Source organism: Symphodus melops (genome assembly GCF_947650265.1).
Source record: "Symphodus melops genome assembly, chromosome: 10".
Taxonomy (NCBI): Eukaryota; Metazoa; Chordata; class Actinopteri; order Labriformes; family Labridae; genus Symphodus; species Symphodus melops.
Genome location: NC_136700.1, coordinates 10,904,448 through 10,932,300, shown reverse-complemented (window position 1 = coordinate 10,932,300; position 27,853 = coordinate 10,904,448). Strand labels below are relative to the sequence as shown.

At 43.5% G+C, this 27,853-nt stretch overlaps 1 protein-coding gene across 1 annotated transcript in view; it reads left to right on the top strand.

Moving 5' to 3' along the window:
* rsrc1 (arginine/serine-rich coiled-coil 1) overlaps positions 1-27,853 on the top strand; it is a 104,594-nt gene that overhangs the window by 10,374 nt on the left and 66,367 nt on the right. Inside the window, exons 4-5 of the mRNA XM_079354936.1 lie at positions 5,287-5,520; positions 25,776-25,812. Coding sequence (XP_079211062.1) covers positions 5,287-5,520; positions 25,776-25,812 — 271 coding nt within the window. The remainder of the gene's footprint in view (positions 1-5,286; positions 5,521-25,775; positions 25,813-27,853) is intronic.

Genomic DNA, 27,853 nt, shown 5'->3' with positions numbered 1-27,853 from the left:
TGTCTTGTTTGCACTCCCTCTCCTTCGTCCCCTCAACTTTTTCCTCCCCACCTTTCTTACAAACGGGAGGCAATGACGACCAAACAACTTTCTCCCGACTTCAAATAACTAATTGTTCCATGCCTTGAAGGATTGAGGAGAAGGGGGGGGGGGGGGGGTTCATCATGCAAGTGGCTGCGAGTGAGTTGGCAAGTTAGCACCTAGTCTAAGCGTGACCTTCACTTGACCCCATGTCTGGGTTGAGTGGCTGAGTTTGAGCCCCCCCGCCCCACCAGCTCCAGCTGCTAATGGGTGTCATGTCGAGCTGTGGCTGCACAGAGGTCAGAGGTGGCGGGTGCACACCAGACGGCCAAGTTTAGGATTGCGATGAGGAGTGACACTGGGCATATGTGCCAATGAAGAGGGGGGGGGGGCTATCAACACAGTTTTCAAAAGGTCTTGCACATATACACACACAAAAAAGCCAATCCTGGTGCAGAAAGGCATCCTTTCCCTCATCGTTGTCTGGCCCGTTGTAGGTTCATATAGATCTGAGGGGCTTTGAAGGCCTTTGAACTCTGCTAAATGACTTGACGTGTGTGTGTGTGTGTGTGTGTGTGTGTGTGTGTGTGTGTGTGTGTGTGTGTGTGTGTGTGTGTGTGTGTGTGTGTGTGTGTGTGTGTGTGTGTGTGTGTGTGTGTGTGTGTGTGTGTGTTGTGTGTGTGTGTGTGTGTGTGTGTGTGTGTGTGTGTGTGTGCGCGTGCGGGTAGGTGGTAGTGAGTGGGTGGCTGCATGGGGTCTCATTTTCGGCTTCACAGCCTAGCAGGGCATTGCAGACGTTTGTGTTGACGACGGCGAAATTAAAAGCAAACTGAAGATTATGACAAATCTAAACATGGCTTTTATGAAGCAGAGGGGGACGAAGAAAAAACATTTCTCTCAATCTTTCATGCTCTGCCTTTGCTGTGTTAATTGTGCTCACAATCAGCTACTTTGCAGTGTGTGCCACTCAGTGTGTATTTATATTTATGTGTGTGCGTGTGTGTGTGTGTGTGATTACTGTGAACCGAGGGAACAGATAATGTGGCTGCTTGGAAGGAGGAAGCAGCTTGGGAAATGATTTCAACAGCTCTCATAATTAGAGGAATATCATAAATTAAACTTGTGTCTGCCGTTGCGTTTGAAGAGCACTCAAAAGTAATAAATTCTGGATGGTTAACTTATTTGCATTCCATTCAGCAGGCAGCGTCAGGCAGGAACAGCTGTTTTCCACGTCTTTTGGCAGCAGGAAATGCACATTGCTCACTCAAGGTGCTTTTAGACACATTGAAATAGTAGAAAAACAAAAAGAAAAGTTACTTTTAACTTGAACATGAAGCTGCTGCTGCTGTGTGCTCTGTCACTGGGAAAAAAAAAAAAAAACTCGGCAGGGAACAGCGCGTTAATGAAGTTCTTCAAATATGGATCTTCTCACTTTCAATAAGCCCATTTCTTTTTCAATCTGTCTGTTAGTTAGAAAAGTCTGCTGGCACAGTTTTTGTAGTCCTCGTGTGTGTGTGTGTGTGTAGCTCTTAAATGTAATGTTTTGCTGTCAGGTAGGTCAAAAGGCCGCAGTGTTGCAAAATTCATCACTCATACTGTGCAAATAGAGGAAAAAAAACAATAATTGAAAAGACTTTTATTTCAACATTTCAACCATTTTACCTTTAACGCTCAAAATCAATATATATTTATATCATATTTTGTTAAAATCAAGTTACTATAAATCTAGAGGTTCATAGCGTCCATACATTGGGTGCTGCACTAACCACCAGGCTGCCTGCCCCGTCCATATTTTCATGAAATCCCTCTACTTGCTTTGAGTCAGAAAGAGTTTTCTCAATAGTTTTGTAGTTTTTTTGTTTCCCACATATTTATGTTTGACATAGTTATACAGTATATACAGTTATACAGTATATAAGAAAAGTGTGTTGTTAAGCTTCTGCTAAAATAAAACCGTGTTTAGATTTGACAAGTAAGCACATCAGCGACTTAGCCTGGAATCCACACGGTCAGAAAACTCTCTGTATATGTTTTTCAGTTCCTTACACGATATTAGAAGAAAAGCTTTTTTTGTACCTATCAATACAACAATGTCCAGGCATCACGCTAAAAGTAGCTTTTAATGTATCATTGGTAAGAGACTCTGTGGTCAGACTGGGGTCCACTGAAATATGATAGGGTTAAAGTTACTCAGCTGTTCATCCAATGAACACGCTCGGAGAATCTCTGCGAACATCACTGCTGAATTCTCCAGCAGACAAATACAATATGGACACAAACTTCTTTCCAGCAGAGCACAGGGAACGGGGAAACTAAGAAACAATATGAATGTCAGTCACTGCTGCTCCAATAGGGACAAAGATAAGGTTAAAGGAACAGTGAGGATGATTGGTCTTTTTCTCTGTGTGTTCATGCATTCCCAATTCCCACCCGGCGTGGTATGAATAATGATTTAACTAGGGTCAGATTCCATTGGAGTCGTTCACCTGTATCTGACACTAGTGGTATCGCGTAGCTGCCATTAATGTCCAATTTTCAATGAAAACAGAAATAGAATACAGACTGATAAGGGCAACACACCATCCAGCTTCACACCCGACCACATAATTACCGCAATGGGCTGTGGTGAGGGATCATATCCTGGCTCGCACTGGGGGGTCAGCGGTGATAAGCTTCAGCTGAGCTCCCAACATGCAGCATAATTACTCTATTGATAATTCACCAGGAAAAATGGGCCCAGCCAATTGCAGAGCTTCAATTTAATAGATTGGACGGCGAAAAACGAGGGAAGGAATGGAGGAAGGAGGGTATGAGGGGGCAGTGGATGAGAGGGAGGGTGTTGGGGAGGGGGGGGGGGGATGTTTTGCGTGGGGGCTACCAGCGAGGGCCTTTTATTAGAAATGAAAATATGTTTAGGCCATAGGGGGACCCATTTTCCCTGGAGATAATAAGGCCAATGAAATGTAAAGCAGGGGAAGGGCTTGGCATGGGGTCCAACTGCGACTGTTTATCTGTGTGTGTCCTGCATTAGCCCATTTATCCCCAGCCTCAAATTAGCTAATCATTCTCCGAGGGGAAGGACTTGGTCAGGAAATTGACATTTAGCAGCATAGGCTCACTCTATTAACTACAGTAAATTTAATTTGCTGCACACCCCAGAAGTGGTCTGTTTTCTTTGCCATCAGAGGGGGAAAAAGCAGAGGGAGACAGACACACAGAGAAAAAAAGATTGTGTTTATTGCATCTGCTGCTTCTGGCCACTATTTGCTTGGCTGTAAATATAAGACCAACGCTTGGAACAGTGCACGGCTGTTGTATTTCCCCCTCATGTTCTGTTGATTACAAACATACGCGGGCATCGTCGACACATAGATTCACTCATTCCAATGTCGGGCCGGGCCATTGATGGATTATCTCGCCTTAAAATCTCCAAACCCCTAAAAAATGCCAACCTTTGTTTCTTTTTCCTGTTTTCTCAGTTGTCTGTGAGTCCCTGAACATCTTGGTGTCGGCTCCTCTTGGTCAGATATGCTAAATCAAACACAAAACACATGTTTTTCACCTCGACCTCTAAATCAGATGTTTCAGAATAATAAATTGTAATGATTATTTTTATATTCTGATATTTTTCACATTTGGTCAAACTAAACATGAACTAATTTGTTCAACAGAAACTGCAATTTGTGTCGAAATTAAATCTTGCATTACGAAAGTCATGTCGGGTGCTTTCTCCCTTTTCTTGCATTTTATGCTTAAAGTTGGCTGCCACCATTTTTTTTCTCCCATTTAAGTGCATTGATAATGACAGTGACGTTCCTACCAGAAACACAAAAACGGCGGAGAACAGATGGGAGTAGATTGGCCTCATGGACCTGCCACTTGTCACCAATTCCCAAAGTAGCCATCGAAAAACCAGGATTGTATCGGTGCTTCCTCCTGAGCTTGAAGTAGTTCTCTTTCTAAGACCTTGAACTGATGCAGCAACTCTCCAGTGATCAGGATGTCCCAGGCCCTAATTGACTGCAACAGTTGTCAGAGTGTTGTCTGTTCAGATGGCGACAGGCGTCTGAAGAAAAGATTAGTTTTCAGTCGGGGGAGAGACAGCTCTGGATGTCCCAAACTGCAAACTAATAAAGAGGGGAAAGCAATAAAGCTCGTGGACAGCAGGTTTGACTGTTTTTATAGACAAATCAATAAAATGATAGATGATGGAAAATAACGGCTTCTCAGCTGCCAATTTCTACCGGGGCTTCAAATCGCCGTCTCCCCCCCCCCCCCCCCAACACACACACACACACACACACACACTCACAGAGGTGTCTCAAGTGGGTTTTGTCTGCATTAATACAGCAGGTTCATTGACACCCTAATAACTCATCATGTTTTGTTTATTTGAGTCTGTGTATGTTGAGTCATGAGTTAGATTTGCCTTGGCTGGTGTTCACATGATGTGTGTGTGTAACTGTGTGTGTTCATGTTTGTGCGTCATAACTAACAGAGTAAATCTCCTGCTGTAAATCTTTTGGAGACCAGAGGGCCATTGTCAGGATCAATACAGGCGACAGGGCCTCCTCTGAGCCCGCCCCTAATTGGCTCAATTTCTACACTGTCTGTATATGAGTGTGTGCGCGCGTGTGAGCGCGTCACAGTGTATATAATATATAATTGTATTATTTGGTCCATCCATTGAAGCATGAATCGATCCAGTCCAGCAACATTTTCAGTTTGTTTCCAGATGTGTGCAACTCGATGTTTCTGTGTTAACATGTAGAGTCACTTACATTTAGGTTTTTATAAAGTCTGCTTTGGATTTTGTTCTCATGGATTCTTGTGTTGAAGGTCCTGTTTGCAAGTCTTCCATTTTATTTTATCACACACTCACTGACAGCAGGTGATACAGCCTTTGTGATAACAAAAACAAAAAAAAGGGGGATTCTTGGGAATGTGACACTCTCTTTTATTGACATACAATGTCACAGTGAGAAACACGAGCGCTAGCTTTCCTTCACCTTCTAGTTCTGTTTTCTGTCATTTGTGACCTCCACATGATAACTGACAACTGAGTGAGCTGAGCCACTTTTCTACATGCTTTAAAAGCATTCTGGGAAACATTACATACAGTACATTGGCTGTACAGCAATTAGCTGGAAAAGTGGGTATATGTTGTACTACTGTCCAGGTTTAACACTGTGACGGTATTTGAAGCGCATTATTTGTTGTTGTTTTGTTTTTTTTGTTCATCAGATGACGACTGTGTCTTTCCAGGTCTAAATCTCGCCATCGGCGCTCTCGCAGTGGGAGCGGCAGTCGTAGCCAGCGAGGGACCCACAGCCGCAAGAGGAGCCGCAGCCGCAGCCGTCGGAAGAGTCGGAGCCGCAGCAGAGAGCGGGAGCAGAGCCGGCGAAAGGGCCGCAACCGGGAGAGGGAGCGAGATAAAGAGAGGGACAGAGGACGAGACAGAGACAAGGAGAAGACTAAAGACAAGGCAGACAGAAAGGGGTAAGTGACAAATGAATGTTTACACGCATGTATACACGTGACGGTAGACACAAACTCAACAAACTGGTGTGTGCAGAGTATTTGGTTGGTATAAAACAGGCTTAGATACAGATCTCAGTCTCAGCTCTTTGATCCGTCCATCCATCACTTGATCCGTCCATCCATCACTCCATCACTCCCATTCTTCCCCTATTTCCCCTTGCAATCAAGCACTCGACTACAGCGACCTTGTGATGCCATATAATTGCCTCTGGGAGGAGGAGAAGCCATAAATACAGAAGAGTAGATGCTTGGTAGGAGTATTGGTGCAGTTGTTACAGAACGTTGTGGTCACCAGGTGATGTCTAATCACTTTAAGCGTCTTGTCAGCCTCTGAGCGAGGCTGCAATAAGCCCAGAAACATAACCAGATCTTATGCATCTCTAATGTCTTTGGTGCTCATACCACGGACAGAAAATATTGGCAAATATAACATCTTCCCCTGCACGCTTGTAATACACACTGGAAACAGGTTTGGAGAAGTGAAATGTCTGAACAGTGGTTCCAAACAGCCCCCCATGGGTTTTGCTCTAACATGATTGGGGGTCCGTAAATTGACTTTCTTTATAAAAGGCTCATATCTGTGTGTTTCTGAATATGGATGCAAGAAGTGTTTGAGAAGTGCCGATGTCGATTTTGTTATCGTATCGATTCGCCGGAGAATGTCGGTGACGACGCCGCGTCCATTGAAAGTGACCGGCGTCCCTCAGGTTTTTTGTTTACGCAGCGTTGGAGGTAGTCGATGACATCGCTGTCAACCGACAATGTCCATGAGGAAGAAAAAATAAATAAATAAATGAAATGGAGCGACATTCTTTTTAACTTTGAATATGTGAACCCGTGATAACTCACAGAACCTAAACAGCCTTTTTGTATCTGATGAGTCTCTGACAGTCGAGCTGAACTGACACTTCTCTTCAATAACGCTCCAGTAACGTATGAAGCCCTTTCTGGACACAGACAGGACTTCAGACGGAGAAGCAATGGTTAAAACATTGACACTTTTTTTTTTTAATGCTCTGTTTTGTCGTTTGCACCTCTTTGTAAATGTAGGTCATCTTTATAAGTAATGAATTCTCCGTTAAGTAGACCTGCTAATAGAGAAGATCCAGCTGTGCTGATTGACGATTTATTGGACATCAATGAGGACCTCAGGGTGAAATATTCTGTACACAGAGATCTGCTTTTAAAGGAAAAGTGCTCCGTTTATTTGGAGCGATTACATATTGCCTTTCTTCGATGTGTATCAGTAAAACAAATAAAGCTAACAGTGAGGTGTTAGGCCAGCAGACTCTATCTATTTTCTTATTAAGGCTTCAATATCCTTCAGCATTGATAGGAATCTCCTGCTTTCTCTCTGACCCCGCTTTAGCTTGTCACTGTGCACGCGTGTGTGCGTGTTGCTTTGTGACGCTTTGCTTTGACTCCCACCTGTGGCAGCCTTGATATGTTCCTGTCAGTCTTCACATCTGGACGTCCAATTTCTTTAAACGCTTGCAGGTATGACGTCAGAATAACTCAAGCCTGCGTAAACACCTTCAACAGAGTTTGTGAAAATCAACACCCTGGAAGGAGTTTTGACCTCAAACACAACTCTTAGTGATCAATCAGTGACAAATAGATGCTTTTAGAAATGATGCAGCATACTTACAAGACTTTTTTTTTTTCTTCCCCTTCTTCCTTCTTTTTTTATTTTGACTTTAATGTTCACCACACCACGCGCCTGACATGGAAGTTCCTAAATTTACACCGCATGCTCCCCCAGCACTTCAGCTGCCAAACAAATCCTCTTTTAGCAGAAGAAGCAGGAAAGCGGCGACATGTTTCAGAAATATGTAAAACACGGCTCTCGACACTATATCCTGTTTATGACACGCCACTTTTTTCTCCAGCCTGTCTCTTCCATTCTCCTTCTTCTTCTGTTAATGGTGACGGGGACAGGTCTTTATGTATGCCCCTGATCCTCCTCCTCACCCTTACACAAAAAAAAAAAAAAAAACACGCGCACACACACTGTAACACTCCAACCTCATTTGCATCCAGGTTTTCTTGCTGGGTGCTGGTGGAGGAGAGAAAGCGGTGTGATGTTGACGGCGGCGCGGGGTGGAGAAGAGGCTCTGGAGCTTTATAGTGTCTGTCAGGATGAAAGAGGGGCCCCTCAGAGCGCCACCCTGACACTGACTCTGTGTGTGCGCGCGCCTGTGTGTGTGTGTGGTGTTGTCGTCATTAAACATTTAACACTCCTCTAGTATGACAGCAACTTGGTGCTCCAGCGGCGTGTTTTCATGCAAAATTTATTGAAAACGACGAGCCGTTGTTAAGAGATCTTGTTGCCTTTCACTAGTGGCAAAGGGTAAGTGGCTGATTGTGGTGTGTGTGTGTGTGTGTGTGTGTGTGTGTGTGTGTGTGTGTGTTTGTTTACCCAGACTAGTGTACAGGGTCAGGAGGTCAGCTTTGCGTTGTGTAATCCTCTGGCTTCATCATCAGCGTTTCTTTAAGACTTAAACCAGCCTTAAAAAACAAATCCTTTCTTTGCTTTTTTTTTTTTTCCTCACTGAGTGGAATCGCTGCTTTCCTTTTGATTCTTTCCCCCATTCCTCAGATGTGCTCCCCCCACACCTTTCTGAACACCCATCATGCTTCAGATATTATCTATGAATCCATCTAACTTTATTTCACACCATCGCCTAACAAAACTGAATAAAGTTACAACATGTTGTCAAAACACGTTGTCCTCAGTACGCTGAGATTTCTACATTTCATTTTAATGCTTGTTTTTTTTAATTTTTTTTATTTATTCCATACCAGTTAAGATGATTAAAGTTCTGTCAGCATTTAGAGAATCAAGTCATTTATTATTTTATTTCTGAGAACTGTCTGTATTGTTTTTTTCTACATATTGTGCATTGATAAAAATACATGCGTACAAGTTCTAAACCTGAAATCAGAAAGCCCCCCCCCCCCCCCCCCCCGCATTTCTTTTCAGCTGCTTAATGCTCCATTCAGGTCAACTTGCTCCTTTGAAACACAAGTTAATTCACTCATCGATGCAGCCATCATTCATACCTTTAATTATTTCCCTTTCCCAGATCTGTAACCCTCCACTCAGTCGTCTCCTCCCCTTAAAGAACTTCTCGTCTCTCGCACAGAAGTCCTTAAACTTTCCTTTGGCGTTACCTCTCGCCTTCCTTTGTAATTGCTAACCAATGCAGTGGGAGGACATTTTCCGGCTGCCTTTACTCCACATCCTCAATCAGAATCCGAGAGGGCTGTCCAATTAGGCTGAACTCCTTGTCAGTGCCGGGTCACAGGAGGAGCTTCGGTCTGTGCGATTCAATTTCGTGTCATTTGAGTGAGGAACGGGCAGAGGCTTGGCAGCGGAGGCACAGAGGGCAGCGTGGAGACCTCTCATGGCAGCACAGAGCTGTCCTTTCCCTGTGCATGTAAATTTGGATTGTGTATAATGAGCTTAGGGTTAAGGAAATGAAATGACTGGATTCCTTTCATTAAAGCCTCTTCTGATGTCTTTGTCGAAAGTATCATTTCGGACTTTTTCTCTGCTGGCGAGTGGCAGCACTTTAACACTGAATAGCTTACATTGACGAGGGAGGACTTCACATCTGTAACATAAAGCACGTACTACTAACATTTTTGTTCAGAGTGCCATCCCGACCATTCCCGCCCAATCCCATCTCTTTCTGTGAATGCGATTGTTTAGTAATTCCCCTTATTATTGTTTTCCCCTGACGAGCTAAACCGAACCCAGCCTCTCCACAGGCGCCTCGTCAGGACCTGAAGGCCGCTGCTTGGCGAGCTTTACACCATCGCCCAGCCTTAACCTCTGCAAGCCTGGAGGCTGTGAGGCAGAGTGGGAAAAAAAAACCCCAAACCCAAAACAAGTACACACACGCAACCACTGCCGATGATTTTCTCTCCCTCCTCACCTCACTCTGAGGAAATGATTGTCTGCTTCTTTGCCGCTGTTGAACATCTATCAGCTCATTAGTGCTGGTAATACACAGAGAAAGTGTGTCTGCGTGTGTGTTTGCGCGTAGCCCCTGCCTGCGGCGTCCGCACAGCCTACTGGGAGTGTGTGCATGGGTGGTGTGGATGGGACCACTGGCTGCTGCTGCTGCGTTTTCTGCACTCTTGCAGGACTCTAGGCTGTGTCTGGCTCTGGGAGCAGGTCTGGGGAGGTAAGAGAGACTTCAAACGCCGTCCTCGGAAGGTTAGGATACACTCACGTTGACTTGAATCAATGAGCTGTAAGTGTGTGTATTATTTGTGTGTGCGTCAAGGGGGGGTGGGGTGGACTGGGGGGGGTAGCCCAGTCGCCAGGAGCGAGAGGAGACATGGGTGAATGCAGGAGAGGAGTTTGTGTGAAAGTGTATGCGTATTGTTTGGGTTGGGGCGCTGGGTGGTTGGAGGAGAGTGAATGAAATGGGAGTGATGCCTACATGCCAAGGGTGGACAGTGCACACACACACACACACACACACACACACTCACACACTCACACACACACACACACACACACACACACACGCCCCAACAGAGACACGCACACACATGCTTCCACAGAGTGGTGCAGCTGTAGTGTTTCTTGGCCTGTGGCTGTATGTAGTCATTAGCTGCTTCTTTTCCGCACAGATAATGAACATAGATTGGATAGAAAACAGCCTGGCAGTATAAACTTGATCTTCACTACATGGACAATTATTTACACACATAAGAGACAGTTCTGTTGCCAGTCATGACCCGCACAGTGAAGGAGGAAGCAGGAGAAAGCTTCTATTTTCCACTGATCTTCTCTCTTGGTTATAGGACCCTGCTCCAAACCCACAGATTACTCAAATACTCGAGTACTAATAGTTGACCTCAAAAAGTCCCTTCTTGCGCACCCTGTGCACGTGTTGTTTTAGGCTAAAATAGTTCCACTCAGTTGCCCTACATGCCAGGGCAGGGCCTTTAAAGGAGTCACTGTACTCTAAAGGTGACAGCAAACAGGTTGTGTGCCCGAGGTGTGGGGAAATAATCTATTCATGTCAGAATCGCAATTATTTCTGAATTTAGATTCTTTTTTTTGAAATGGTCGATTTGTCATAATCAGAGACGGTAGGCGGTCTTAAGGCACGCCGACACAGCTGTTTTGGATGCCCCTCAGTTTGCATGATAAGAGACCAGTTATCACGGTAAACCAACAGGTGTTTCAGGGACGAGAGCAGGCAAGAGAACTAGTTCATTTATAACTGATTCTACGCTACCATGCTTTTGAAAAAAATGCGGAGCTGGCTAAACACTGAAGCTACCGTGTCCTTGACGTGGCAACCCGACTTCTTTTTTTCGTGAACCCAAGAATCAAAATTGAATTAAAATCATCATATATTGAAAGATTTCCACCTCGCCAGTGTGTTCACCAGTGTGCTGTGAACTTGCCGTATACCTTTCTATAGAAGAAACTGAAAGTGTTTGGTTTGTCCATGTCTGAGCTACTACAGCAAAATGGCCGACTCCATGTACAATACCATGTTACTCTGAAGATACGAGTTTAAAGATTTTATTCTGAAGAAAGCACAGCGGGTGCAGTATTAAAACTGTGACTCAACTGTGTTTAAATAAAGAGAAATAAAAAAAAAAGATGACACTGGACTTTAGAACAGTCAACATGCTATAAAACACTTTTTTTTTTTAGGTCAAGTGTAAAATAACAACAACCTTCGAGCCCCTGAAAGGCGTCTCCAACATGTTTTGTTGCCTTGATAGAAATGTGGTTTATACTGGACAATGACCTCCCTCTCTGTTCTGTGTGTTTGTGTGTGTATGTGTTTGTGTGTGCATGTGTGTGTGTGTGTTATGAAAGAGAACGAAATCTGGCCCGTTTTAATCACAGGAGAGACACCCTGAGTGAGCGATAGTGAGCTGTGACAATCCACTTAGCGCGCTCTGTAATCTGTTTAACCATTTAGTGAGTTGTTACAGGAGTATGCAAACACTCACATAAAAACAACAACCAAAAAAAAAAAAACTCCACACTCTCTGTCGCCTTTCTGAAATGGGGAGCGATTTAGCACTGTAACACGTTTAGAGTGGGGGGTGTGTGTGTGTGTATGTGTGTGTGTGTGTGTGTGTGTGTGTGTGTGTGTGTGTGTGTGTGTGTGTGTGTGTGTGTGTGTGTGTGTGTGTGTGTGTGTGTGTGTGTGTGTGTGTGTGTGTGTGTGTGTGTGTGTGTGTGTGTGTGTGTGTGTGTGTGTGTGTGTGTGTGTGTGTGTGTGTGTGTGTGTGTGTGTGTGTGTGTGTGTGTGTGTTGATGTGTTTGAGACCTGCTGTAGGCACTGAGAGAAGCCAGGCCTGGAGCATGATGACAGAGAGCAGGACCGGCCAAATAGAAGATCCCCCAATCCAATTACCCTGTTCCTCTCTTTTATTTCCTCTCCTCTCCTTTCCTCTCCTTCCCTCACTTCCATCTCCTCTGTCTTTACGGCCCCGGCCTTAGTAGGAGTGAGCAACGGCAGTCCTGGCTGCTGTTGAAGTGGCTGGCTTCTCCTTCGTTTTCTTTTTTTTTTTTTTTTTTTTTTTTATGGATCAGAAGGGGGGGGGATGCAGGCAGGATTATAAGCAGCAGGTTATGAGCAGCAAACATGACAGGCCAGCTCCGATTTAGGAGGGTTATGTAAATGTGCTTGTCAACAAAATATGTTTTTCTTCCCCCGTCTCTCTCTCTCTCTCTCTCTCTCTCTCTCTCTCTCTCTCTGGAAAAAGCTGGATAGTTTTGGACGAGAGGATGCCGAGCGGTGTTAAAGGCAGGGAGGGGAGCTAAAACGAGAAGATTGTTATGGAGAATGATGTGTAAAAGAGACACACTGTTAATGTTTAATTTTCTCCACACTCCGGCGCTTATTCATCTGCACCCGGGGCTAGGAAAGGTGTCGACTGAAGCCTTTATGAGAAGGAATACATTACAGAGAGAGATGTTCGTTTGTGTCGGAGAGGGCAGACAAAGTTACAAAGAGAAGAGAGTCGGACAAGTTTTCAGTCGGAGAGTACCTTCCGTCATGCACTTGACCTCTGCTGCCCTGAGACAGAAATAAGGCCCTGCAGGTCCTGCCTAATGGCATTGATCAATAAAAGAATACCTCCTTGAGACTGGGTAAACAACAGCGCTCCAGTTAAGTACCATGACTCAGTTGTGGAAGTAAATATTGCCTGAGAGAAGTACATAATAATCGTTCTCCGTGGAGGTTTCAATGGGCGGCCATTTTTGGGGTTTTCTCTCTCAAATTCATGAGCTCAAACAACAAAAGAGGCAAAGATGCAACGATATCATCATCTATAAGAGTTGTAGTTTGTACATCTTTGTTTATCTGCATCATAGGTATACAGCTTCTCTTTATCCTCCCCTGTGTTTCTAAAAGGAAGATTTGTACAGGACTTGGCTCGATCAGCCCCTTTTGTCCTTTAGACTTTTCCAGCTCAGTCCTTTTGTTCATGATGTAGTTTTGCTCACAGGCACAACCCAACGCGTTCTTTTATTGATTTACATGCGATGTCTGGTTTGAGCACTTAAAGTGGGGTTCACTGCAAGATCATTTAGAGCCTGAATCCTACCGTCTGACAATCAATGCAAATTCCCAGTTTTCGCTCTTAAAAGGATATTAGCAGATTGTCCGGTGGTGGGATGTGGGATCATGACTATGAGCGATCCTATCTGCTCGACGGGACGTCGGTGAAGTGGAGCGCGCACTCCGGTGATGGCGACGCGGATATTTTAGCCAATTGGGAGCTACAAGCTCAAAGTCATCTTTATTCTCAATTTTTTCCAAACGTGTCCGACGTACAGAAAGATAAACAAAAGGTTTGCTGCACTCACTTTTTACTGTAACACGTACAGCCCATCTTCACACCGTCTCCACGTCTTTACGCATAGTTTAAAATTTTTTTACTTTATGAGTTTTCAGTTAAAGTAGTCCAAAAACGATTGGAAATGATTCCGTACTTGCCATGTTCTACTTTAAAATCAGCTTCGACTGCAAGAAATGTTGCGGCTTCCAGTGTTGAGAGTTGGGTTTTAGTTGTTTTGGTGAACTGAATCTCTTAGTGTGTGTTAGCAGGTTGGCGATATGACTGAAAATGTTATCACAATAAAAAAATGTCATTTGAGTTAATGTTGATAATTGTCGTTGACGTTAAAAGCTCAGCTGACTATGTCTTTCACATTTCAAGGCTGATTTTTGAAAGTTGAAGAAAGAGTTGGTTACAAACTCGACTCGAAGACGGGAACATTTCACCATCGTGAGCACAGTGCATGGTGCTGATTGGTTTACAGTCTATGGGCCGCACTAACACTCAATTGGTCAATTGGACAATTGGTCATTTTTTTGCTCTCTGTGTTCTGACAGTAGATGTTATTTCTAACGGTGGGAAAGATTTGTGATGTTGTCCTCTTTAGCTGCACAGTTTACAAAGCCAGTAACTGTCGGACTGTAAAAAGGATCCAAACTCCAAAGTGAAGCATCCTTTCTTGTCCACCATGTTTTCTCTTTCGCTTATTTCTGGTGCTCCAAACGTCGGTAAGCCCGCCCACCCATAATCCCTGCGACATGATCGGCTTTTTCTTCTTTACTTTGATGGTGGGTGGTAACGTAGTAGCCCTGTTTCCCAGTGTTCAGGTGGTGTCATTACAGGTTTAAATGTATCAAACTTTGATCCAACATTTGTTGTGTTTATATTGAGAAGAACGACCGATGATGATCGTCCTCGTTTTATCGCCCCGGCCCGATGTGTGGTGTGCTGTTGTGGTCACATCGTTGCGCTCTACGAACTATGGGATGATTTTTCATCGATGATTATATGTCGTCAATGTTTTGGGTCTCTTACATTTCTAATTCTTTTCGTGTGGGCAGCTACAACATGAACGTGTTTCCAGTCAGATTGTTGTTCTCTTGGAAAGTATCGTATGACTTTCAGGTTTTTGGTTCTGATATAATGATTCTTTAAACTCGCTCTGAACCCATATTCTGATGATGTCAGTCTCTCCTCAGATTGTACTGACGACTGAGACTTATTCTGTTTGTGTGCAGATTTAGGAAAAGAATAAACCAGCGATTTTTTTTCCTGCAATTTAAGTGCAAGTCAGTCAGAAACGTTGCTCTTTCCCAACTGCTGCATTTTTTTTTTTTTTTCATTTTTTATTTGCCCCCTTCCCCCTGGCTCTCTCTCCTCCAGAGTCCAAAACTGACGGCATGGAAACTATGTACATTTGTGAAGAAATATCCTGGGCACTTCCGTCTAATCAACACAGTAAAATATTTCATTTTTCCCTTTCACATACACTGACTGATGCATACAGGCGGAAATCTGTGAGTGGTACAGTAAGGTCTTTAGGATGTTTTTTTTTTTAAATGGTGGCTGTATTTCACAAAAAAAAAAAAAAAAAAAAAAGCTATCAAATAATTCTTATTTATTTTCAGACCCGTTAAGACTCCAACTGAATAATGCTTTTGGAGCTTATATTTTGTGTCTATATATACATCTTCACATTTGACCTCTGATTAAGAAATGTTTGATGCAGCAGATGAAAATAAATAAAAAGGTTGAATGTTGTCTTCAGACAGTGTAGACAAATGAGACATTTAATAGTTTTTTTTATTTGCAGAGTAAGTAAACAGAAGTAAACATTGGAGCAGACGTTTAGTGCAAACATGAAAGGTAAGATTTAGACTTGAAGGGACGAGATTCAGGTCTTCATCGGAGGATTTCACGCTCAAGTTGTCAGAACGTCAACTGCAGCAACCGATGTGTCCAAGTCATCTGTGTGCGTGCGTGTAAGCCTGTTCCGTGTTCTTTCGTCTGTTTGAGTTAGGGTGAGACCCGGTTTAACTTTTTCTTTGTACCACTTTTCCTTGAAGTGTACAGACACACACTCCTGACATCTCTCCCTGTCGGCCAGACTGCAGAGCGCTCTGGGCCATATTGTTTTGTCTTCTGACGGACAGACAAAAAAAAAAAAAAAAAAAAGAGAGAGACTTACGCTGGCCAGTGATTACGCCAGTTTGACACCACAGACTTGGAGGGGGAGGGGGGGAGGTGGCTCAGTGTGTAAAGAGAAGTGAAAAAGGCACGGCAGAAAACGCTATGTAGATGATATGAATAACAATGTGTGTGTGTGTCTCCCCGGACCTTGATAACCTGCAGACCACAGCCCGCTGCCGGTGACAGGCTGGCCTTTGTGGCCACTTTATCCCGCCTGTACACTTGTAAGGTAGAGCTGGGATAATCGCACCTAATCTAATTAAGGGCTAAAGAGGGCCATGACTGAAGCTGGCCAGAAGCAGACTGGGCACTCTCTCACACACACGCGCACACACATCAGCAAGCCTAGCTCAGCAGCAAAATCCTGTTTGCATCAGAAAAATAAGGTTGTCATATTGATTATGCAGATGAGGGACAAACAGGGGGTAACTGCCTTTCTGCCAGCCGGTTACAGCTGACACAGGCTAAAGAGAGGAAGAAAGGATTAGGACACGTTTAGCTAGCTGCTTTTCTTCCCACCATTCTACATGGGCCACATTTAGCTTTTTGAACAACATCGTCCCCAATGCTAACATACCCACTTCAGTGAGAGAAAAAAAAAAAACAACTCATGGTGCAAGTTTTTTTTTATTTAAACAGATGACTACAGAATTTGGAAGAGAGTCAGGTAAGGTTAAAATGACAGAAATGCCAGAGAGTTAAAGACGTGTATTTTCCTGTTTTAACTCTGAAAGAGAAAGGCTCATCATTCATTTTTTTATTTTTCTCAGGATTTCCTTTTCTCAGTACGTATTGGACAGCAGCAGATTGTAACATAGACAATAAAAAAAGATGAATTTACAGAGAGGATTTGAAATGTGCAATAAAAGTGACATTTAGAGAAAAAGAAGGACTCTTATATCTCTGCTCTTTCTTTTCTGCAACCAACACGTGTTGTTTTATATCCGTTGAGTGTGTAGCTGTGATGTATCGTGGGGCTCTCATGAAATGTGACATGGCTTTATCTCGTTTTTCCTTTCAAACTGTCCATAACTCAGAGACATTGAAACACAGACAATCCTGCAGTGTAAGACAGTGGACGCTAAAACATGTGGCACACGTCCTTTATTTAGTGACTTGAAAGATTACCAAACTTCTTTGATTGGTTTCATGAATGCTCTAATTATCTGTGCTGTGTTTCTGGGTCTCGCTGCTTGTAAGGACATGTTGCACCTTCATGGTTATTAATAAACTGTCCATGCACATTTGTGTGTTCCAATGCGTGGGTGCTTGTATGTACACACGTGCGTTCCGGTGTGTGTATGTATTGTGTGTGCAGCCAGCCGGCAGACAGATTGCTATTTCCCCCCTCTGCCCCTATAGAAAGGGCCGGGTATTCTCTGGATGAGGGTGTGATGTACAATTGAAGGGCAGGATTGAAACTGATTACCTTGTTAACTCCTGGCACCCACTGGCAGCTTGAAATAGACCTGAGCGCCAGGGCCTGATTTGCAAATGAATTACCTCTCGTCTGGCCCTCCCCTTCCCCTTCCCCTCCATTCCCCTGTCTTTTTTTTTTTTTTTTTTCGTCCATTCTGTGCCAAGATCATCTTTTCATATTGTGCCATGACAGATGCTGTGCCGGGCTGCCATTGTTCCCTGTCAGTTTTTTTTTTTTTTTTTTCTGGGGACACGAGGAGAGCCAAAAAGATTTCCACATGTGATTTAAACACAAGCGTCCTTCTTGCCGTACAGCCCGTTGCTTTATTCTTTGTGTACCAGTGCTGCAATCTACAGAGTTTTGGAGCGGGCAGAAATGTTAGGGAGCGTCATTGTCTCGCTCTCAAGAATGGAGAGGTATTCCTCTGATTAGGACAGGTTCTAATTGGGAGCTATGAAAGGGATTGCGGGCTATTGAAGAAACCGCTGGGAAATTGATTGCTCTCTGTGTCTCCCTTTTGCTTTATTTCTCTTCTTCTGTGTCCCGCTTTCCCTCTATGTAACACAATAAAACAAAATCAATCTCCTTTAAAACTTGGCCCCGACATTCAATTCCCTTCCGCTCTAAGTTTGAGTGTATCAACTTTAGAGGAGACCCTCAACCTGTAATGTTTTATTTGTGTTTGAATACTTGTGTAAATAGATCCCTGCTACTTTGACTAAATGAGGTCTAACAGTTGCTCTTTAGCCTGCACCTAACCTGAAACAAGAGAGTTTTATTAAACAAATGCAAACACGAGCATGGTCCAGAAAAAAAGGGACAACTGTACTTTAGATGGAGAAGTTTTGTCAAGAATGAACTTTTACACATTTTTTTTTGTTAAAGTGCTTATAAAGGATGTATCCTCCAAAATGTGTACTTCTCTTTCAGAGTGACAAAATGATGCGCGTTATAAAAGTCATAAAGTGTCTCGAGCTTTCTCTTTAACTTGTGTGTGTTAACTTTGACCAGATGTCGTGTGTGTGTGTGTGTGTGTGTGTGTGTGTGTGTGTGTGTGTGTGTGTGTGTGTGTGTGTGTGTGTGTGTGTGTGTGTGTGTGTGTGTGTGTGTGTGTGTGTGTGTGTGTGTGTGTGTGTGTGTGTGTGTGTGTGTGTGTGTGTGTGTGTGTGTGTGTGTGTGTGTGTGTGTGTGTGTGTGTGACAGAGAGCAGAACGGCTGTACAAAAAAAAAAAAAATCAAATTCCTTCTTTCTTATTCTGCTTTTTGACTTTTTTTATTGACTGCACTTAACCCTCTCTCAGTGAAACATTAAGTGCTGAATTTGTCAGCCTCAGTTTTAATGGACTGCTTTTCTCTACCTTTTTGGGATTATGCTAAAGTAGAGCCCCCTCAAATGTGTGTGTGCGTGCGTGTGTGTGCACTCACACAGAATTACATAGAGAGCATAGAAGCATGAGTCTGTGTTTTGTTCCCTCTTGTGTGTTCTGTATGAAAGAGTGACAGCCCCTGACTTAGCCCTGCATTATCCCTTCCTCTGTGTGTGTGTAGGTGTGTGTAGGTGTGTGTGTGTGTGTGTGTGTGTGTGTGTGTGTGTGTGTGTGTGTGTGTTTCCCCCCCAGCCCTCCTCTTTGCTGTATAAAACCCTGAGAGGTAGCTCTGATAGTACACGCACAAGAATACAATTTCAATTTCAATTGGCAGCCCTGTTAAAAGGGAGCTATGGAGATGGCAATCAGGCCTGGGGGAAAGCTCAGCTCCCTGTATTATTGTACGTATGTACGTGTGTGTGTGTGTGTGTATGGAAAGGGTGTGTGTGTGTGTGCGCGCGTGTGTGTGCGCCTGTCCCTCGCCTGCTTAATAACAAGCTTTTGCCTTCTATTAGTTAAACAGGCAGATGTCACTGATGTGGACTGTGTATTCGTACAGTGTGTGTGTGTGTGTGTGTGTGTGTGTGTGTGTGTGTGTGTGTGTGTGTGTGTGTGTGTGTGTGTGTGTGTGTGTGTGTGTGTGTGTGTGTGTGTGTGTGTGTGTGTGTGTGTGTGTGTGTGTGTGTGTGTGTGTGTGTGTGTGTGTGTGTGTGTGTGTGTGTGTGTGTGTGTGTGTGTGTGTGTGTGTGTGTGTGTGTGTCAGAGAGGGTTGCTTCAGTGTTGCCATCACATTGACTCTTTAATAAATTTGCCTGCCATTCTATCAGCAGTCAAACAACATATGAATGCTCAATGACACGCTTGACAAGGCATGTAACTGTGGCAAATGGGGCGTGCGTACCCCCATACACACACACACACACACACACACACACGCGTACACATTTGATGTCTCTTTCCCCAGCACTACACTGTCCTGTCTTCTCTTTGCTGCTCTCTCTATTTCTCCTCATTATCTCTGACTGCCATCAAGTCGAGGGCTGAGAGGACGCCGTGGACCTAAAATGTTTTTTTTTTGGAGCTTCAGTAAACAACGAAATAAAGACTGTTTCTGTAGTTATGTTTATATGATACCATCGAGCTTTTATGGAAATACATTATTTGTCTGAAATCATTTTGAGATTAACACATACTTCCATGTCGAGTCATTGGCCAGCCGATAACATCAGCACATCCAGTGACTATTTATCCACCAGTCACAAGTGTAGTGTGTGATACGCTTTCATTACATATCTTCTCTACAGCAGTTTGATAGCTGCATTTCGATATCTATTTTCAGTTTTAGCAAATTATTGCATTGTTATCTTCTTACTAAAAAGCCAAAATGTCATATTTGTTGTGTGGTAGTTGTTTCAGATACTGTATCTCTGAGGTCAGTGAAAGACTTGAACAAAATATATAGACTAATATGGAAAGTTTTTTTTTTTTTTAAATCACTACGTCCATAATGCCCATGCACTGCCATTGCTAGTACAGGATAGTTAAACGGAGGCTGCCTCACAATGTGAAAAAAAAAAAAGGTTGATATGCTTAATAGCAGGAGGTAAGTGTGGCCAGTAGTGGGCAGACAAAGGGTTAAAGCGTCCTCACTCAGGACAGCAGGACAGAAAGGTGATGCATGGCTGATGAGCTCGAGGCTAATGGGCAGCCCTGTTTGCTGAAAATCAAATGACTGCCTCTGCATTTTAAGTCTCTCTGTCGCCTCCATTGACTGACTAAAGATATTTATCTCTGCTGTGTCAATGGATGGGGGGGAGGAGGGAGGGAGGGAGGGGGGGGGGGGGGTCAGGTAAAGAGCAGGGAGGGCGTCTGAGAAAAACCTGTCGACCTAATGACCTAATGCAATTATTAGAAACTTGACCGCAAATGACAACTCATCTGAAGCTGGCTCTGTAATTAATTGTCTGCTTGCAAGAGCGCAGAGAGGTTTGGGAGGGTGTGTGTGTGTGTGTGTGTGTGTGTGTGTGTGTGTGTGTGTGAGAGAGAGAGAGAGAGAGAGAGAGAAAGAGAGAGAGTAGGGAATGAAAGGCAGGCAGGTGATTGGGCAAAGGTAAGATGACAGGTGAAGAGGGTGATGGAGATGAGGTAAGAAGAGGCAACGGCGCAGAGAATCCTTGTTAAAGTGTTGGGGATAGAAAACCGTTTGGACACAGCGAAAAGAAAATACATTGTGAGTGATAGAAGCGGAGAGAAATGCTCGTTCGAGATGAACGCTTTCGATTGGAGAGGATAAAAGACGGAGAGGCAAGCGAGATGAAAGAGCTAGGAATGAGAAGAGCAGTGCGATGGATCCAGTGATAGGCTCAATTGGTCACTATTGACCTGGCCAGAGCTCAGTTTAACACTCACACTTGTTTGTCCAGTTTTACTTAATTGACCTCGGATAACGAATGACCATTTCCTGGAACAACAGTACATTACTCTCCCTGTGTCTCTGCTCCCCCCTCTCTCACTACTTTCAGTCCTCCTGGTGTGCAGCTGTTTCCAAAGCAATGAAAGGCAGTCTACACACCAGTTACAGTATGTTTAATAATGCAACATTTCAATATATAGATCTTCATCGTGCAAAATGCCAAAGGTAATGACTGATAGATGGATAGAGGATGAAAGGGTCACAGGTTAAAGATGCTAAAAAAAAAAAGGACTAGTGTGCAAATATCTTTCTTAAACCTCACAGTTTCTGTATTTAGAAAGCTTTGTACCCAAACTTTGTACCTATTGGTCTTCAAAGGGAATCACAAAGAGGCCTGAAACTTAACAAACTGCTCTCTTTGGATCCACTTCAGGGCATTTAAATGATTTGGAGGAACATCTGGCTGGAGTCGTTGTGCTTTATGCATTTATGATTGATTATGATTGGACAAACATTTAATGATTTTTTTTTATTATTACTTCATACATAAATGCACAATATAGATTTTCTTAAACCAATAAGATAACTGATCATTTCCTGCTCCTGATGGCCCGTACCGATACAAGTTCATAAAATGTTGTTCGTGCGATGTTAATCTGTTATTGATTGCTGTAGCCTTTGGGCTGTCTCTTTTTGACTTCCAGGAAATCGGAGCAACTCACCTTTGTGAGATTTTAAATGACTTATTCATCCTGAGGTTCCATGTTCAAGAGTTTGTTACAGTGTCTTGCTTTTGTTATACTTATGCTAGCAGCTAGTGCTCGTATACCGCCACCTACTGTGTCAGAATGTGTAGACTTTTAAATGAACGGCATTAATATCAGTTGATTTTATCGACAAAACTTTCTTGTCTTTTTAGAGGTCCCATATTATGCCCTTTTTGGGGTTCATATATTTTATATTTATGCGTCCTCTAAAGTACGTTCGCAATCGCTAATGTTTGAAAAAACTGTCTGTTTTTATGTACTGCCGCTCCATGCAGCCTCTTTCATCTTCCTGTATTTGTAACGCGCAGAACCCCCGACGAAGAGACAAAAAAAAAAGCTGGATCACCACGTCTGCCAAGTCTGATCTGATTGGTCGGCCAATCTACTCTCTCATAATCTTTCGTTGTTCGGCTTTTGTGCTTGGATATGTCCCGCCCCTTTTACCATATATGGAATGCTACAGTCAGTCCGAGGGGAGCATGGGCTTGTTACAACGAGCCAATGGGCTTATTTCGTGACATGATGGGTTTGTGATGTCATAAACCCACTTTTAACAAGGGGGGCAAGGGACCGAGCGTTACATGCGGCTATTGCTACTGCTAGGAGGACGTAGGAGAAGCTGCGTTTCCGCGGACTTTGAATTTTTGCAAATAGATGTGACTTTGCCTTAAGATTTAGCACTTTTTATGCAGGATTAGATTCTATCAAAGGCAACTTTGATTTGAAGGACATTTAGTTTCTAACTCAAGCACACCTCAGCATGTAAACAGAGATAAGAAATGTTACACCAGCCTGCTGAGAAATATCTATGCTCATATCTCAATACAAGGATCCACTCACTCTTACCTCACCTGGTCACTTGTAATTGAATCAGTCCACAGTCATATTACACTCTGAAGAATACATTGTGAATGCGACCAAATGTACACGTGTTGATTGAGGTCATCCCAAAATAATTGACTTGATGTCCACGCTTTCAATCAGTCAGATCATATCTACAATGACTGCCTGGCCCTGTCTTCACTCCCTCCCCTCCTCCCCCGCTGTGTGCCAGGGCTATAATGTGCTCCTATGGTTGTATTAAGCAGGCCACAGTGTCTCTGAGGCCTTGTGCTACACCACCATTACTATCTGGCTTGCCTCCACTACAAATTGGATGAACAGGCACTGACACATTTTCAATATTATTACATTAAACCAAGTGGATTTTGATTGATAACCTAATATTGGCCTAATGCAAAACATCAATCATGGCAAGTATATTAATTATTTAATATTGTGGCGTAATTCAGAAATCAATGCGTTGAAGGCTCAGAGAGCGAGGGGGGGGGGGATGAGTAGAAAAAGAAAGCTCTGTCCCTGAAGACCTCAGAAGATTATATGATGTTTTGAAAAGAGAGCTGAGGATGTAAAGTGTGTGTGTGTGTGTGTGTGTGTGTGTGTGTGTGTGTGTGCCTCTAATGGATAGAGCGATCCCTCTGGCCCTGGTGCGGACAGTGCTGCTGGACAGCTTACCCTTGATAGAGGCAAGACAACAGATGACAGAGCGGGAGATGAAATGCATCTTGAAGGGCTACATAAAGGTTCGCTCTTCAAAATAATAATAATAATAAAATAAAAAAAAGAGAGAAGAAAAAGAGTTGCTCATAAAAAGGAGAACGTTAAAAAAGAAAGAAGAGCGAGGGAAGAAGAAGAAGAAGAAGGGAGTAGAGGAGGAGAGATGGAGTGCTGCGTCTCCCCTGTGTTAGATTGTTTCTCACTAATTGCGCTTCATTAGCGGATTACACACACTGTCACCACGGTAACAAATGTCTTGCTGTCTGGTTGCCGAGCGCCCGTCATGTATAATGAATGTGGCGGGGTGTTTGTCAGAATGTAATGTAATTACAGCTAGATGAAGTTTGCCTTAAGTGGTTGAGTTGTCTGCATGTGGCTCACTGACAGCGCTCAAAATAAACAAGAAAACCTCCTTTTTCCACCTTCTGCAGTTATTCCAAACTTTTTGTCTGAAGCCTGTCTGATACATCCATAACTCATATAATACTGATGATGTGCTGATGGCTTTAGTTGGGGTCAAAGCCTGAATAGGACCTGTCCTGATGCATGGAGAGAGACAAATAAGTAAAAGGCGACAGAGTATTTGACATTGTGTCATTTTTAAAAGCTTTGTTGTTTGTCCTTTATTTTGCAATGTGTAGGTACATAATGTCAAGGTTACTTTAAGAGTGAATACAAAAAAAAAAAAAAGAATAAAAGGAAAACAATTAAAACTCTTTACAAATGTGTAATTTTACAACAGGCAAACTGGGCTTAACGTAGAGTCGATCCTTGTTGCTCTTCACACGATCCAAGAGTTCTTTATCATATTGGAGAGGATAAGGTCCCTTTACACTTCAGCGTTTTTTTGTTTCCAACGTCGACAGTTCTGGACCTACTCGAGGTGTCAAGAAAGACCAGTCCAAAAATGATGACATCTTCACACCATAGTTTTCATTATCAAGTCAAATTGACGATGAGAAATGGCTTTCAACATTTTAAATGAATGCCCAGAAAGGTATCGCTAATGTGATGGCCTCGAGCCACCTGGGATGAGACGACAGTCTTGCTTTCTATGGAGTTGTCAGTTAACTAAGATAAGTAGAGGAGGGTTGGGGGGGGGGTTTCTTTCGATATCCATCTGCCAAAAGTACACATACGCTCAAAGGCCGCTCTGGATTCAGCATGGGAAAGGAACGATTGAGCTCGGCTAACGTTACTCTTTGTGAGCCTTCAGCCTGGTCAGATCTGTTTTTCGATAACAGGCGATTCGCCACGACTGCGTTTTTAAAGAATTACGGCAGTTCAGTCAAACTAGCATTGTTATTGTTTGTATAACTTTTGGGTGCTAAGACGTAGCGCAATGCGACACATTTCATATAACAAGCACACAGGAAACAACAGGTAGGCTGGACTACAAGGTTTCACTCCATCTTTAATCGATACAGTTATGGCTGTACACAGTTTTTAAATATAAGGGCGCAAATGTCCAACGGCATCTGTTGACCGTTTTCCCTATTTCTGCCAGTTGTCGACATGGAAGTGACTGAGCAGAGTAGACCTACGTGTGTGTATCGATGGTGCATGACATCATGGTGATTCTGTCAGGTTCCTTCTTGACCAAGGTTGTAGTCACATGTGGTATGGGTCCAGCTGATGGATGGATGGATGGATGGATGGAGTTAGAGTGAGGTGGATGCTGGCATAGATTAGACTGTATGTAATTTTAGAGATGGTGTAGATTTACACTGTGATGCTGCTGGCTGCATTAGCAACTGAAGCCTGTCGATAAGCCTTTCTCCCTCTCACTGCACACACACACACGCGCACACACACACACACACACACACGCACGCAGTAAAACAACACAGAAAGGGTGGAGTTGGGGGGGAGGGGGGGGGGCTGGGATCAGGGATGGAGGCTGTTTTTCTGTTCTCTTGATCTGTTGATTTCTATTGCTGCAAATTTGAAACGTGCCAGAATTGCATCTATTATTTACTGCCAATTTGCTCTTTTTAAAACCGACCCCCCCCTCTCCCACCCCATTTCCTCCTTTTCTCCTTTTCTCCCCCTTAGCTCACAATTCTATCCCCACCACTCTGATAATCATACACACTCTTTTTTTTTTTTTTTTTTTTTTTTTTTAAATCAATACACAGATAATAAGCTCCGAGTAATTTCTCTGTGCTTGAAAATGATTATTATGGCTGCCAGCAATGAGGCGACCATATTAGTTAACCTCTGTGTTGTTAAGGCTAACAAACCCAGTCAACGATTACGTGAGGAACAATTCATGATGACTTTCTCCTGAATTCATCTGAAACCGTTTCATCCTCATTTCGATCATTTGGTTGTTTTTGTCTGATGACATCAACTCAACACCTTCAGCTGATTGGATGCAAAAACAAGACTTTTTTGTTTTTTAGCTGCTTGCTTACAGTTTATGCTTTAATCCAGTCTGTCATGTATATGTATAGTTTAAAATTAGGGATAGACAATGAGTGATTATGAAAACAAGTGCTGCTGCAAATCCAGCCAGTTATTGTTCTCCACAGGCGATATTCAGATTCAATCAATTCAAATATCGAGAACTAGGCTCCTGAGGAAATGTTCTTTTTATCAAATGACGTTTGGCGTCAGCACTTTATTTACTGTGTGGGGGGAAATGTGTTGTTGTGTTGCAGGGACGTCGGGAACATCCAAGGAGGATTAGAACATCTGGTAAGTTCTTTTTGACAATCCCTCTTTTATCCTGCATACATACGATCACACACACACACACACACACACACACACACACACACACACACACACACACACACACACACACACCTGCACTTTGATATCTACGCTTCTAATGAACCTCTGGAATTGGAGCTGAGTACCTGCAGCTAGCAGAAGGGGAGAGAGAGAGAGAGAGAGAGAGAGAGAGAGAGAGAGAGAGAGTGAGTGAGTGACTCCCCTAGGGTCCGGTCTAGCTTTCATACTCGTGTTCCATTTATCCCAGATTTTTCCCTAACACACACACGTACCCATTCACACACAAGTTGTTCTTCCTTTTATGCACATGAGTTGTTTTTACATGCAGGATTTTCCTTGCATGTGTGCTTACCTCTTGGCACCATTCGCGTCTGATCGGTTTATATTCTGTATCTTTCAGACATACACACCCGACCTCTCTCTCTCTCTCTCTCTTTCCTGTTCTGTCAGCATGAGGCCTTCCCTCAGTCTTCTCCCCTTCCTGAACGGAGAGCCCTCTGGAAACGCTCTCCTGGGATGGCCTTAAAAATTTAATAGCCAACATTTCCAGTGTTTCTCTTGCTACTCGCTTTAATACGGGGTCAGAGTGCCGTGCAACAAAGTGAAAAGGTCCTCGCTTCCCTTTTTGGGTGGGAAGGAACCAAGGTTTGATGTGGCCCATATTCCAGGGGATGAATTATAGACAGGGGTCAGTGAGGGTCCTGGCTCTCTGTGGATGTCACATGCTCTCCCTCCCCTCACCTTGCTGCATACTAAAGCGCAGCTCCCAGCACCCTACGCAAATGACCCCCCCCCCCCACCCCCCACCCACCCCATCCTACCACTCGCTACGCAAATGACCCTGAATATGCCGCACAAATGACTGACCCTGAAATATCAAACAGTTTTGCAGTAACTCTTTTTAAGACCAAGGGCAGATGAGAAGTGGATCTCAGGTTTGAACGTTGTCAGGCTGAGCTGTAGAACTCTACCTTCATATTGTCAGAACTCTCTTAAAGTGAGAATAGGCTTTGGAGGGATTTAAAAATAAAAAAAAAATCGAAGATGACTTTAAGAAACACTTGCTGGGTTTTTTTTTTTTTTTTTGCAGGCACATTTAACTGCGTCGATTTCTCCTTTTTAAAATTCCGACACTTAATAAAATGACGCACGTTAAATATAGAGCATGCATACAGTAATGGTCAGGGGCTGGAGATGTCTCTGGGTTGGGTCTGGAGGTGTGATTGATGTTGTCCTCCATAAAAGGTGGTGTGAATTATTCAAGAGAGGATTACATGCATAAACAGCATGAATCAATACGCGTATCGGCAGTTATATCTTGGCAGACATTAGGCAGTTTGTGTCTGATGTGGAGATGAGTGAACCTCTTAAAGGCAAGTGGAGGAATGTGAAGTAAGTTCCATAAGACGTGAGTGATACGGCAGCATATTGTGCAGACAAATATCCCTCCCGTGCATTGTATATAGAGAATCTCAAACGAGTTCACCAACTTTCTGCAAAAGTTAGACGTATGAATGTATCAGCTCATCAATTTGAGGTGTATCTTCGACCACATTTTATATGATAAAATCTTCCCATGATGCAGTAGTTGCAGCTTTCTCAGCAGGGGTTCGTACGCCAAGTTAGCACTTTGCACAACTCGTGACCTATAGGGACAGATTAACATCGTGTTTGCGTTTTTGCTCAGGATAACTCCGGAGTTAAACTTGCATAATATTAGCACAAACGCACGTCGGTGTACTCGCCGGTGCATTTTGAGTGTTTTGAATTTATGGGCGTGTTTATGCTCACGGCCAGAGATTGCACCCCGGCAGTCAGCTTCCTGGGGAGCGCAAGACTCTGATTACGATTCGGGACAGAGAGCGGTAAATAAAGGAGCTCGTCTCTCCCTCTGAGGAAGAGTTGCCATGCTGTTAGAAGTGTACCTCTTTACCGCTCTCCCTCGCACACACGCATGCACGCACACACACACACACACACGTCTCTGCGGATTTCCAAACTA